The sequence below is a fragment of the Rhinolophus ferrumequinum genome, chromosome 10, assembly GCF_004115265.2.
Source record: "Rhinolophus ferrumequinum isolate MPI-CBG mRhiFer1 chromosome 10, mRhiFer1_v1.p, whole genome shotgun sequence".
NCBI lineage: Eukaryota > Metazoa > Chordata > Mammalia > Chiroptera > Rhinolophidae > Rhinolophus > Rhinolophus ferrumequinum.
In genome coordinates, this window is record NC_046293.1 from 22,389,041 (window position 1) to 22,403,272 (window position 14,232).

Consider the following 14,232-nt stretch of genomic DNA (forward strand, 5'->3'; position numbering starts at 1 on the left):
CATTTAATCCTCATAAAGCCCTGTCAGGTAGGCACTATTATTGTCCCCATGAGGCACCACGAGGCTAAGAGCTTACTCAGTTTTACTTAGTAAGTGGTGGAGCTAAGATTCAAACACAGGCAGTTTGGCTCCAAAGTAGAGATCCTGCTTCTTCTGGGTAATCTATAATACTGTAGCAAGGGTCAGCAAACATTTTCCATAAAGGGTCTGATGGTAAATACTTTAGACTATACAGGCCATATGGTCTCTGTTGCAACTTTTCAACTCTAGCTATACTGCAAAAGCAGCCACAAACAGTACAAAAATGAATATACGTGGCTGCATACATTAAAACTTTATTTGTGAACACTGAAATTTGAGTTTTATGTAATTTTCACATATCACAAAATATTTTTGATTTCCCCCCACACCATTTAAAAACATAAAAACCATTCTTAGCTCACAGGCCTTACAAAAGGGGTCACCAGGCTAGCTTTGCCTACTCATACTATACTATTTTTTATCAGATTAGAATAAAGTCCATTCATTTATTCATTTGTTCATGCAAGAAATAGAGAAATCAGGTATCATACTAATTTTGGGATTAGGAGTGAACAAGAACAGAAACTTCCAATTCCTCTTGCCATTCTGTTTACTTAATGGACCCCCGATATTCTCCCTCTTTTCATGCCTGCTTTTAAAAAATTAGTCTTTATTTCTTGTCCATTGTGTGTACTAAGAATGCTCACATGATCCCATTTAACTTCATAGTTGTGGTATTATCTCAATTTTATAGTTTAGGGAAGTACAAAATTAAAGAGCCTAAATAGCTAGCTAGTTACACACAGCCAGGTGAGGGGTAAAGCCTAGATTTAAATGCGATTTTGTCTTAGGCTGAAATCGGTGTTTTTTTGTCTCTACCACCTTTGCTCTACTCCAGGAAATGTATGAAACTATGATGAAATATTTGTGACCCTGTCCAAAGTGAATCTGTTTATCTCACTTCTTGAATGCATGTTTATTTTCACTTCCCTTCCATAATCCTTGATTCTAGCTTTCAAAGATGTTACCCAAGTTTGATAGAAATGTTATGATTTTTCTTGGTTTTCCAATTATGGAAGCTAAAAATAAACGTGGAGCTAGTTAGCAGTGTAACTCGTGGAAAGATATGCTGAAGAGTGGAGGAAGAAAAAAAGTAAAAAAAGACAAACAAACAAATGAGAAAAAGAGTGAAGGAAGGAACCCAGGCCCTTTCCTGATGCTCTCTACAGCCTCTCAGTCTTGAAAACATGGACCTGTATCCCCAAGGTGCTCTGAGAGAGAAATGGGTTCCATATGGGTCTTGGGGGTTATCTGTGATACATAGTTGGTCTATGTATCACAGACCTTTAAGACTGTTCTTTTGTGGATAGTACCAGAGGAAGAGAAGTGGTAAGTAGAATTGTTCATATATAGTTTTCAATAAGGAAGTGAACTGATTTATTCATGAGTGACAATTTAACCTCCCCTTTCTGGCTCCTTATGGGCTCTCAAGAAGCCTACTGTCCTTTCCCCCATGACAGTGGGAAATCCCAGTTACAGATTGTGGTTCCTGTTAGAAAATGGGAACATTCAAGTAGGCTTGGATCTGGACCGAAAACAGAAGTCCTTTAGGGTGAACTACTGTTTTCCTTGTAATACCCCACTGTGTTATTATATTGGGGTTTGTATTTAATGTAACATTTAATATTCTGAAACATGGAATATGTCATATTTCTGTAGCACATAACATTAATACCTTTAACTTGAAAATTGCTTGAGTTTATCATGGGAGAGTCTGTTGGGATGTATTTGCAAAATGTCATGAGGTATCCTTGTAGCTAACATTGTATACCATTCAATTTAATTTCTGAGAATAATCCTATTAGAAACCACCAGTGTGCCTGCTTTATACTTAAGGATCCTAGAAAAATGGCACCATCTTTGGTTGTTGTCTAAATTACCTCCTATTCACACTGTTGCTGAGGGAGAGATTCCCGCCCTAGGGTTCTGGGGATGGCCAAACACATGACACTGGACAGATGACATTGACAGTAGTTTATCAGTCACATATACTCACAGCCTGAGGGGAGAAGGGCATAACATGCCACTCTGGGTCACACTGGAGTTTTACTTGGGGACAGAGTGAACCACCAAGGACTGTGGGTGGCAGTCTCTGTAGTATCAAGAGGGTAGGGAGCCCCCTGCTTCCCATGGGAGGATGTGATTGGCTAGTTTGAATAATTCCACCCATTGACAAGCAACTATAATCCTTTACTAAGCCAGAATTGTCTCCGATAAAGAAGGTTGTTTGGCTAGGGGACCTTATCTGAGGGAACAGAATGGGAAGAGCAACTTATAGTTAGTCCATTTTGGGGCACTCTTGGTTTTCCCCAGATGTCAAGGCAGAACACAGTATTAGACCTTACACCATAGTGATTTCGTATTGAGTCGCAATCAAGAGCATAGCATGGGCAAAGGGTCATATTTTCCACAAGACTCACCACCTTTTCTGTGGCTTTAGAATTATGATGAAAAGACATTAGCAGAAGCAATATGGCATGTACAACTGACACAAAAAGACATGGTCACCCTGGTAGAGAGGCAGTCAACGGGTGAGCTGTTTATTTTCACTTAGTCACCAACCAGTCTCACTCCCCTGGCCCTGCTCCCCCCTAGGTTTACTACTCTAGTGTTAGAACCCAGTGAAGCCAAGGGGAGGGCTTGGATTTGGGTCCCTGCTTCCCATCGTGGATGGATGTCTCTTTTGCTTTGGCTGCTTGGCAGGCATGGTAGCAGTAGGGACTTCTCTCTAACTTGGTGGACTCTAACTTATCACATAGAAATGCTCCCCACATCACTTCCAAGCCTTTGCACACACCATTTCCTCTTCCCCACCCCCATGATGCCTTTGCTGCTCCTTTCATTCGCTGGAGTCTGTTTTCTCAAGTGCTGCTCGCTCCTCAAATCTCTGACTGCGCCAGCCTGCACCAGGTACTTACTTTTCTGGCTCTGTAGCCCCTAGTGGCTGTGCACTGCCTGTAGCATTTAGTATGCACAACTTTAGTTGTCTTTTTAGAAAATAGTCCCTGTCTGTAATCCTAATTACTGTAGTTATTTCAGTTCCTTCTGCCTTTATCTGTTTAGGAAAGTTTCACTCAGCAGGTAAAAAGCGAAGCAATCAATAGAATTTAAAGTTTGAATATTATACCTAATTCTATTAGATTATCATCATCCAGTCCCTAACATAATATATGATACATAATAAGCCCACAGTATGTATTAAAATAAATGGCATAGCAGTTTTATATATTTTAAGTAGTATAAAATATATATGTGAAAATATGTGTATAAATATACAAAGGGTACCAAAAAAATGTATACACATTTTAAGAAAGGAAAACTATTAAAATTGTAATACTCAATATATACCGATAGCAAAAGGTAAATACAAGTCACATTTGACTTCTGCAATTACAAGAGGTGCTCAGAGTGGTTACCATCAGGGTCCAGACTCTTCTGATTACAGCGAACTACTGCTTGAGCGACGTTGACCAAGATGTCCACTTGTATATATTTTTTTGGCACCCCCGGTATGTGCATAAATGTGTGTGTGTGTGTGTGTGTGTGTGTGTGTGTTTCTGTGTCTGTCTGTCTGTCTGTCTAAATATGTATCTAAATATACCAGCCACATTATTTCTAGTAGCCTTTATTTGGTCTGGTACTAATGAGTTACGTGTTACATAATGAGAAGGTAAAGGGAAAAAATGATGTTGGGTCAACCCTAACTTTATTTAAATGTTTTAATTTTTTTGAAAATAAACACCATCTCTGCTACAACAACCGACTGGATTGGTATCCTGCTCTATTTTATTTGGAGGCAATTCTAAGCTCAATAGAATGCTTTTCTATTTGTATTAACAAAAGGATTTCTGTCCACATTTCTTGAAGAGCATTTTAAAGAATTATTTCTGAAACCCCTCCAAATTCTAAGAAAGCAAAATTGCTGGTAATTAAATGTTTGCTGTTTATTTTAGCTACTGTTTGTGTCAGGAAACATTTTTATAACAGTTTTTTTCCTCTCTAGGTAGGAACAGCCCAGGCTTGAACCAGATGCCTCTCAGCCAAGCTAGAGGGTCAAGCATATCTGTTGGGCTGTGATCAGTCCTGAGCTCATTCCTGTGTCAGTTAGATTGGACGAGGAAACCGGGAGGGCATGATCCTCCTTACGTACAGGCCAGATCTCCTAGCAGCCAGAAGGAGCATTGTGGGAGATGCCTGATAATATGGTGCTATTCCCCGTGGCGTAGTCACCAGTTATGTCGTTACTCTGTGGCCCCTGCAGACTGTGAACAGTCTGCAACCTCTTGGTCTTTTTTAAAGCCATCAACTGGCTGGCCAGAAGGTCTCTTCACTTACTTACTATCTTGACTCATGTTACTGATTTTCCCAAATATGTCCTTATGGGCTGTAAGGTGAAAGGCATAACGGTCTATATTGCCTTTCCCACCTAAGTAGTGGTTAAAGGAAAAACATAAAGACAATCTTGAAAATGGGCGGAGCTCCAAAGCTGGCGGGGGTGGGGAGTGAAGGGGAGGCACAGGAATCAGTTTCTCATTTCCCTTCCCTTCCTCAACACCCTGGGAAGCAATAAGCTACTCCTAAAGAGTTGGTGCTCTGATGAACCATCTTTTATAAACTTTCCATATTTTCTAGTTCTGTGTGTGTGTGTGTGTACACGCATGTGCTGTCTTTGAAAAAGTAATATGCATAATAAAAATGTTTTTGTAAAAAGCAGCAAAGGGTAAATTATGAAGTATCTTTCTTATCTCAGACTTTAGTCCCCAGAGGCAATCTTTGTTACCAGCTTCTTCTGAATCTTTGCAGAGGAGCTATCTACCAGCATAGTATTTGTATGTGTGTTTGTGGGTGTGTATACATTTATATATACATATATGTATACATATATACACATACTCATGTATACATATGTATGTGTGTTTGCGTTCTTTTGTTTTGCGTTTCACATAAAGGAGCGCATACTGCTCTGTACCTTGATTTCTTTTTAACGAAGCAATATTTCTTGGAGAGCAATCTATCATCGTGCATAGATCTACCTCAGTTTCAAAATAGCTGTTTAGTAATTCGTTGTATGGACTTGCCCCAATTTATTTTACTAGTCTCGTTTTAATGGCCATTGATGGACTCTCCTTTTAAAACAGCTTTTTTTGAGGTTAAACCTTAATAACTCTAAAACTACTTACATAAAGGGGGTGTAAATATCTGGGTAGGTTCTCTTCTACTTTAAAGAGTTTTGAATTCCATTTGTTTTGTAACCCATTTTCAGAGTTGTCCTAGATGGCTGTATTTTAGATAGTAGCCTCAGGGTACCGATCCTGACTTTGTTTTTACTCTGTTGGATACAACTTTAAGAATCCTAATAGTAAATGCATTTCTGGGGAGAGGGGTGGTAATGGTATTTATAAGAGTAGAGGTTGCCCCTGGAAAAGGATTCAGGCCTGTTTTTCAGAGTCCATCACTGAAGCCTGGTATTCCTTTCTAACAGTCACCCAAAGCCAGTTTTCAAATAGTCCTCCAGTTTATATTTCAGGGAAGCTGGATGTTTCTCTGTGGTTTCTTTTCTGAAGCCACAGAACCCCAGCTTGCTAGTTTTAAAGGCTTGGTTAACACCTCTAAAATCCATGAACCAAAGAATAAAATTCTAATCATGTGTATTTCATATTGCAAGTTTTTCTCTTTTTTTTTTGGTAATAAACTCCTGCTGTGCTATGTCTTATTTTAGTAATTTTATTTATTTGTATTCTGTGTTATTAATCAAAGCGTTTAACTCAAAAATAGTTAATACACTCATCATACATGTTAAATTATAGATTTTTAAAACTGAAATCAAGATAATAAATTCATTAATTTTAGAAATAAAATTGTTTGCCCTAAACTTTAGGCAGTCTCAAAAGAAGATTAACAATTCCTGTATATTAATTAAGAAACTAATATATATACTTTCTTTGAGGGGAAGGATTTCCCCTTTCTTTGAGGGGAAGGATTTCTGCTGTTACACTGTGATAACATCAGCCATCCACTGCCTTCCTTTCGTATTTTTGAAGCATCAATGTTTCTTTTTAGTCAAAGCCGTTAGTAATGGAGAAGACCTAGCAGACGATCTGGTTTACTTCTCGGCACAGAGGGGTCACACTTGTTGAACCTGATATTTTCTCAGGTCAGATAAGTTTGCTTCAGACTCTGTTATCTCTTGGCTTTTATGTTTTGTCACTCTGGCTCTGCACATACTTAAAATAATTGTGCAAAATCCTGTGTTTGGAAAACCTAAAAACATGATATAAATATATGAATCTTGTTTATTAGAGGATGAAAATGGCCACGTATGACTACTTCACAAATTGTGCCCTGTTTCCTAAAAGAAGTAGAGAGATAACTTACTTAGGGGTAGTTCCCGTGATAATCCTCTGAGTGGGCCATGGAGAAAATTCTACAAGTACTGTGTAATTGAGAAGAGGACCCGAAAATGAGAATAAGAATGATTTTTAAATTGTTTTGTGTTGATTTGATTCATAGTTTTCAACCTGACCCTGGAATCTGCAATTCCATAATGGAATGGAAATAACAGAGTAAAAAATTTTCTGATGAAATTAAATAGAAACCCCTTTCTGGGGAAAATTGTGAAAAAATTTTACATAGTTGGCATATATATGATATATAACATTCAATTTTTTTGGCTAAGTTTTCCATGTAATGTTTATCTTTGAAGTTCTTAACAGTAGTTTTTTCCACTCAATCTGTGATAAATATGAAAGCAGCCAAAGGAAACACATGATCACCAAGTCATAATGAGACAGCATTTGAAACAAAATGATAACAACATCCTGAGGACGAGCAGGTTCTGTTCAGTTTGGGCCAGGAGCAGAAAGAAGAGGAAGAGACAGATCACAGAAGTTCATATTTACATGTTGTGACTTGGAAATGAGAAACTTCTGAAGGTGAGGGGATTGGAATGAACTTCTTTGACTTTGGGAGGAATGACATACTCCATTCTTTGTTTAAGAGGCTCAGAATAAAATCACAGGCAAGAGAGGAAAAAGAAACTGGATTTGTCAACAACAAAGGAAGGATTCAGTGCTTAGAAAGCCTTCTTCAGTTAACGCTTTTTCTCTTCCTTTTTCTGCCATCTTATCCCCTCCCCTCGCTGGAATTGTTAAGTTAATGGCAGTTCACACGGATGTTTTCGAGGTGATGCCTGGCTCAGTATTGTGTAGGTTTACATTCCTGAAAACTTTTAGGGGAAATGGATTGAATAATTATTTTTTTAAAAGACAATTCCTCTGAAAAGATCATTCTTGATGTGACATCTTACCTGAAAGAGAAATTCGACATACTCCCACTAGAGGATGTATTGCCCATATGTAGAAAATAACATAAAAATTAAGTAATTTTTAAAAAGCGATAGCATTAAGTAATCATCACTCCAAATGTATGAGATCCTTGGCATGTGGAATTGAAGGAGTAGTTGCCTAATGGGTGGGAAGTTACTTCTGGCTTTACTTTTCTCTGTCTTTATTCTTCCAGTGTATTTGAAAAAAATTATTTTCTAGAAACAAGACTCCTTCCAAAAGCAAACCTGACTTGGTAAGGATGGCCTGGGAAAATAGTCTTGACTCTGTTCTGGTTGTTGTTGCAGCTTACTTTCCTTTTACTTCGATTATCAAATTATGATATAATTAGGCAGGAAAGTGTAGAGGAAACACTATGTCCTATTCCTTTCACCCCAGTGCAGAGGGTGTTAGGATGTTATCTTCCTACAGTGGAAAGGAAATGTAAAGAATGAGGGCCCCAAACTCAATGACTGGCATAAGTGAAGAATCCATATTTCATTATTCGAAATCTAAAAATACCTAAATGGATTTGAAATCTGTTAACAATATGTGGGGAACAGACTAATTAAAAGTTTTCTCTATTTAATCACGTGGAGATGAACATACTAGGTGTAAATACTAGATGTGCATAGTAGATGCCATCTTCCTGATTATGCTACTCAACTCATGTTTCCTTTAAAATCAGTTCCCTTTGAACGCTTCCGTTTCAATTGATGTCACCCTCATTTTTGCTGGTGACTATTCATGAAACCTTGAAGGAAGATGAGTTTTCACCATCTCTTTAGCCTTGATTTTTCTTGGCTCTGACATCCATCCCTCCCTCTCAATTCCTGATGGAGCCGGCCTGGTTCAGGCTGCCTGCACCATTGAAATTACTTGTGGCTCTCCTGCCACTTCTGTCATTGTGCTCACACCCCAGTCCACCCCCAGTTAGTTCATTGGCATCAGGGTACAAGATTAATCTTCCCAAAACCCCACTTTGCTCACTTTCTTCTCTCCTGAGCTTCAGAAATCATCAGTGGTCTCTGCTGTTCGCTATCCAGGTGTGTGGGAAACACCTTTAACTTCAACTTCGAGATCATCAAGGGGATCTCAGCGATGCTGTTAAAAAGGGATGTCCTTTTCCCTGGTTAGGTGAAGCAGGGGCTGTGCTTACAAAGTTTGATTGACTGAAGAGGTGCCAGCCCTCTTCCCTACTGGCACTGACAAGAAAGAAGTATGGTAGTGACATCCAGCTTGGAGGTCTATTAAGGAAATTGTAGAGGTCTCCTGGGAGATGTGAGTCTCCTTGTTGAAGGCCTGCAGGATGAGTATAAACTCTTTAGCTGTTTTTCATGCCCCTTGACAGCCTGGCACCTGTCGTCTTCTCCAAGCTTGTTTTCCATTAATTATTTATAGGAGACTCCTGCTGTAGCCACAGTGTTCTTTTTGTTTTCTGAAAACAAACATTCCCACTCCCACACCATTGATCGTGATGCCCAGGTTGCCCCTTCTGTTTTAAACCACTTTTTAGTATTCCCCCCCAAACATTTCTTTGTGATCCCCGCTACCATAAATATGCACTATCTGAACATCTCCTGAAATTGAACACCCATTGCTTTCTAATACCATTTTTGTTTATAGTAAAAAGTAATTGAAGGCCTGTTATGTGTCAAGCAGTATGCTGGGAATTCAAGTGAAAACAATAATTTCCTTGTCCTTGGGAGTTTACATTTTAATGAGAGAAACAAATTTACCACCAAGTGCAGTCGAGTGAGATCCTATAGGATTCAGAAGAGACACGTAAACTAATTTAGGTTAGGGTGGGCGGCCAGAGGTTTTCTGTAGGAAAGCAATTTTCAGAACTAAAATCTTCCAGTGTTTTATTGTAGTATGTTTTGATCCATGTCATTTTAATATTTAAAACTTTTTTTTCTTGTTCTTAAATGTCAATTTTTATAAACATTTCTATCTCTAACCGATTACTATCTTCTTAATAATAGTTTCCCAGATGTTGGATCAAGAATCACCTCTCAGCTCTCCTTTTAGACAAAATAAACTCAATTTTCTCACAGGTGCCACAGCCTATTACTGATTATTTGCAATTTTTATACTGTTGAATCCTAAAGAGCGCTCAAATAGGCTGATCCAAACAAACCCAAATTACTACGATTTTGTTACAACCGGATTTGATTCAGTGGGGAGGGTTGGGGTCTGAGGTTTTGTATTTCTAAGAAGCTCCCTGGTGATGCAGACACTGCTCATAGATTGTGGCTGAGTGACAGGGTTTTGTAGGATGTAGAGAGACAAAGACTTAAGACAAAAACAAGTGAAAGTATGTGTTTCTTCTGTTTATATGAATGAATCCTACAGTCTGTACATCCTGTTAACTCTCCTGTACTCTTGCTAATCTAAATCAACTGATGACCCAGCTGGAGTGGGCTCATCTCCCTGCACAGAGAGACAGTGAATCTTGTCAGCGATCTGATGAGAAAGCTTCAGCTCTTCACCCCCACCCCTCCCTGGGGAGTGAGTCTCCTCCATGTCATGGGGCGCTATGATAAGGTGTGCACCCACCTATTTGAGGCTGTGATATGATTCCCTGAGGCCTTCCAGCCACTGAGTAATAAGAAACCCCATCTTTGGCAGAGGGAAGTGTTCCTTTTGGCATTCTGCCTCTATCCAACTGGTTTGTTTAACAGTTGGGCTCCAGGAATGGCATCTGAGGCAAGTCTGCATCCTACAGGAACTGGCAGAAAATTCATCTTTAGCTTTTAAGATTCCCGTTAGAAATTCTCATGACTTATGGGGAGCCTTGGCCGTTGCGTGACCTGCTAACGGGGCTTGCCAGAGTGAAATTCAACTGTCTCTTTATTCTGCCTGAGTGTGTCTCCTGATTTGCTGTGGATTTTTTACAGACTTCTGTTCTGCAGATATCCTTGTAGACTGCAGACAGGAAAGCAGTTGTTACAGGCAGTATTTCCCTGCGTCTTTACAAGCAAAGCTAGAAAGTATTATTTCTGTCATCTTCCTGGGGAACTTTGCTGTGGAATTCCCCCCTCACATTGGATTGCAACAATGACAGTTAGGTTCAAGAGATCTGTCTCAATACAAAGTGGGAGATGACGATGTCAGGCTGGTGAGGAGGAGTTGAAAATGGCTGGTAGAGTGGTTTTCAGACCTTAGCATGCATCCCCTAGGGGCCCTGCACCCCTAGAGTTTGTGATTCAGCAGGTCTGGAGCAGAGCCCGAGAATTTGTAACATCCTCTTTCCTTCCTATGGCTTATGATGTGGTTACATAAAAGGCAGTGAGTTATAACCAGGGAGGCAAGCACATGTTCACCATAGCACATGCGTTGTTGATTGCCGTGACCATCATTAGCTCCCCATCCTTGTCGATTTGTTAGCTAAGAAATAATGAAACACTGAGACCCCAGGAAGCAGCACCCCTCCGAATGTTCCTGCGCACATAGCCAATGCCCTTTCGTGGTAGCCCTGCCCACATCCTATGAGGCTTCTTGGTTTATAGGAGTAGACACCAGATCGTCTAGAGTAAGGATGCATTGAAGCATAGGGTGGAGGCAGCCGGGAAACTTGCTTCTCACCCATCTTCTTATCACAAAAATACATGTTTTCTAAGGTGATTATTTTAAACCCAAAATGAATTTGGGTTTTGACAGCTGATTTGGGAAAGGGAAGTCGGGCTATTTCCATCCCTCTAAATCCCTTAGATGTACCTGACTTACATCACATAAATCACATGGTTGATTTTGTTTGTTTCTTGTAGTGTTCCTTCTTTTTAAAGGTGACTAATGCTGTCCTTTCTCCTGAAGCAGTTCTGGAGCATCCCAGGAGGGACACAGTGATCTGGATCTCTGTCTTGGTGACCTGCCTTCGGATGAGGAGGAAGTCATCAACAGTTCCGACGAAGACGATGTCAGCTCTGGTCTAGCAAAGGGGAGCCTGACCTGCTGGGAGATAAACAGGTAGGTTTGGTATTTTTGTGTTTATTGCCCTCTCATGACATTCAGAAATATTTATCAGCATGATCGGCACAAAATCACCAGTTAGTTGTCTTAAAACTTATAAAACATTTTTCTAATTTAAATGTAATGCCTGCTATAATGTGCCTAAGGTGTTATATTTCCAAGCGCATATCACTTAGAGATTATTTAGTAATTTTTGAGGAATTAGTTTTGGTAATGTCCATTGGTTTTCTTTTGATAACAAAAACCCCTCTTAGTATTGTTCCTTATACTGCTAGTGATTCTACTTGAAAGAAAGGAATTAGATGCATTTCAGAGTCAGCCAGATCACCTAAAAAGGGATCGGGTAAAGATTGCTGGTCATCGCACATCAAGATTTCCTTTGAAATAATCCAGTATGTGTGTATTATCAGTATACATGAAATAAGACTCGCTATGCATTGAGTTATTTAAAATGTGTCACAGGTACAAGGGGGTCATTGTTTCTCTAGATTGACGTGAATATCTATTTCATTTTAAATCACATTTGTTTGATTGAAGACATAATTACAGTGGAAGAGCAGTATATCATCAGAAACCCCAGAAAGTGTTGGGATGTTACAGTAAGATGGAATTTGAAAGGACCCACATATGCACAAGAGTATCAAGCCATGGATATTCCTATGCCATAAATTTCCAATCTGTTATGCTTCCTGTTTAATATATTTTCATGTTGTTTAAATTCATTTTCAGCCTTAAATGAATGGGACATGTGGTGTCATTGTTTGGATTTAAATTCCAGCTCTCCTACTTACGACCTGGGCATTCTTGGGCTAATTATTTAACCTTTTTAGGCAAAAGAGCCCCATTTTATGAAGAAGAGAATAGTGCTTATCGCATACAATTCTGAGGACTAAATGATTTGATATGTGTAAAGACTTAGAACACTGTCCAGTTTGTGGTAAGAACTCAGTATTTATTTCTTGCAAGACTTCTTCATTGAATCATGGAGTTGGGAGTAACCACTAGAAATTACTTAGCCTTAAGGCAGATGAGTTGCAAGACACCTAAGACAGATGAATGACTGTTCCTAAACCATCCTTCAGCAGTATGGGATTTGACTATCAAGTACTTCCTTCTGTGTTTTATTGGTATCTGTCTTGCTCTGGTTTAAAAGCTCATTTTCCTTGTTGTTTCTTCACAGATGTAGATTCTACAAATACTTACAGGATACCCATTCAGTCCCAGGTACTGTCAGAATGTTCTAGACATAAAGCAGAGCTCAGGGTCCCATCTCTTGAAGAGCTTACATACTAATGGGGCAGAAAGGGCCATAAATGCATAAAACAGTAAGAGCTTCAGAGAATTTCATGCTGGGAAGGGGGTAAAACAGAGTGAGGTGCTAGAAACTGAGGAGGCTACTTAGGATGAAGGCTGTTCAAGAAAGTGGTATTTAACTGAGGTGTAAATGACGGGCAGGAGCCAAAGCCTGTAGAGTTTGGGGAAGAGCCTTCAATTGGTCTTCCTGTCTAAGGTCGGTAATTAAATCAGCCTTTACTCGAATCAATTACAAGTTCTTTCTTTTCCTACCAAGTACTGTTTTCTCTCATTTTGTTTGTTTCTCTTGCTTAAACCCTGTCCATTTCCTACCCCCCCACTCCCACTTCTTATAGTATGGTGACCAAAATTGGTGTCCACATTCTACTAGGATCTCACCTACACATGGCCTAGAGGAAGGATTAATCTCCAACCTTTCTGTGTTATGTGTCTTCCCAGCACATCCTGTCATAGCACTGCCTGGTTGACTCATCTGTTTTGTGGTCATTGGAGACTTCCAGGGTTCCTTCCTCTGTATTCATGCCTTCTTGTCCCTTCCCTTTTAGTCTTTATATTGTTGGGGTTTTTTTGTCTTTGGTTGCGCCATGTTGCAATATCTCTGTTAAATCTTTTTCGGTTTTTAAAATGACATTATTTCTTCAGTTACTCATCGACATTTAATATTTTTGCACCTGAATCCAGTGAATTAATAATTTCCCTTCTGTCGAATCATTACCCACTCTGATGAGCTTCATTTGAGACAGCAATGGCAATAATAAATATTATACTAACTCTCCCTTTCTGGACAGTTATTGATCCATCTAAGCACAGCCTGGTGAATGCTTTTAAGTAATTTGCTTTCATAGTGGTTAAGAACACAATCTTTGGAGCCAGATTGCCTGGGTTCTCACCACTTACCAGCTCTGCGATCTTCAGCAATTTACTTCTCTGTCTTAGTTTTCCCATCTGTAAAAAGAAGAGGGATAGAGTGGACACTTGTCCTTATTTTCTGAGATTGTTGTGATGATTAAATGATTAAACACTGTTTAAAACACTATCTGACAAAGTGAATGCTCAATAGATTTTAGCTATTATTATTGATCTATATGAAAAGAAGCAAGCAAAAAAGTGTCTGAAATCAAGCTTTACATATTTATTTGGCATATTTACCAAATAAATATATATTGTTTCAAGTTTGCCTTTTCTTATCTTTGATGAATAAATCTGAACCACGTGTATATAAAAATCAATATTGTGTTCTAATAGAACAAGATGAAATTTGGCATCCTAAAACCCATGATTCAGTCCTAGCTATGCTGCTTACTAGCTGTATGGCCGTGGTTAAATTATTTTTAAAAGTCAGTTAGTTTATTTACACCAATCTCATTTCACAATGGATTTTGCATGACAGCAAAAAAAAAAAATAATAATGTAATACAAAAAGTCACTCTATAGTTAAAGAAATCAAGATGTTAATAAATAGCACTGGAATTACTGGATATGCACATGCAACAGAATGAAATTAGACCTCTTCCTTTCACCATAGACAAAAACTAACTTCAAA

At 39.0% G+C, this 14,232-nt stretch overlaps 1 protein-coding gene across 1 annotated transcript in view; it reads left to right on the plus strand.

Annotated features, from left to right (window-relative positions):
• Window positions 1–14,232, plus strand: part of FGD6 (FYVE, RhoGEF and PH domain containing 6) — a 96,649-nt gene that overhangs the window by 21,759 nt on the left and 60,658 nt on the right. Inside the window, 2 exon segments of the mRNA XM_033116565.1 lie at window positions 11,223–11,329; window positions 11,332–11,372. Coding sequence (XP_032972456.1) covers window positions 11,223–11,329; window positions 11,332–11,372 — 148 coding nt within the window.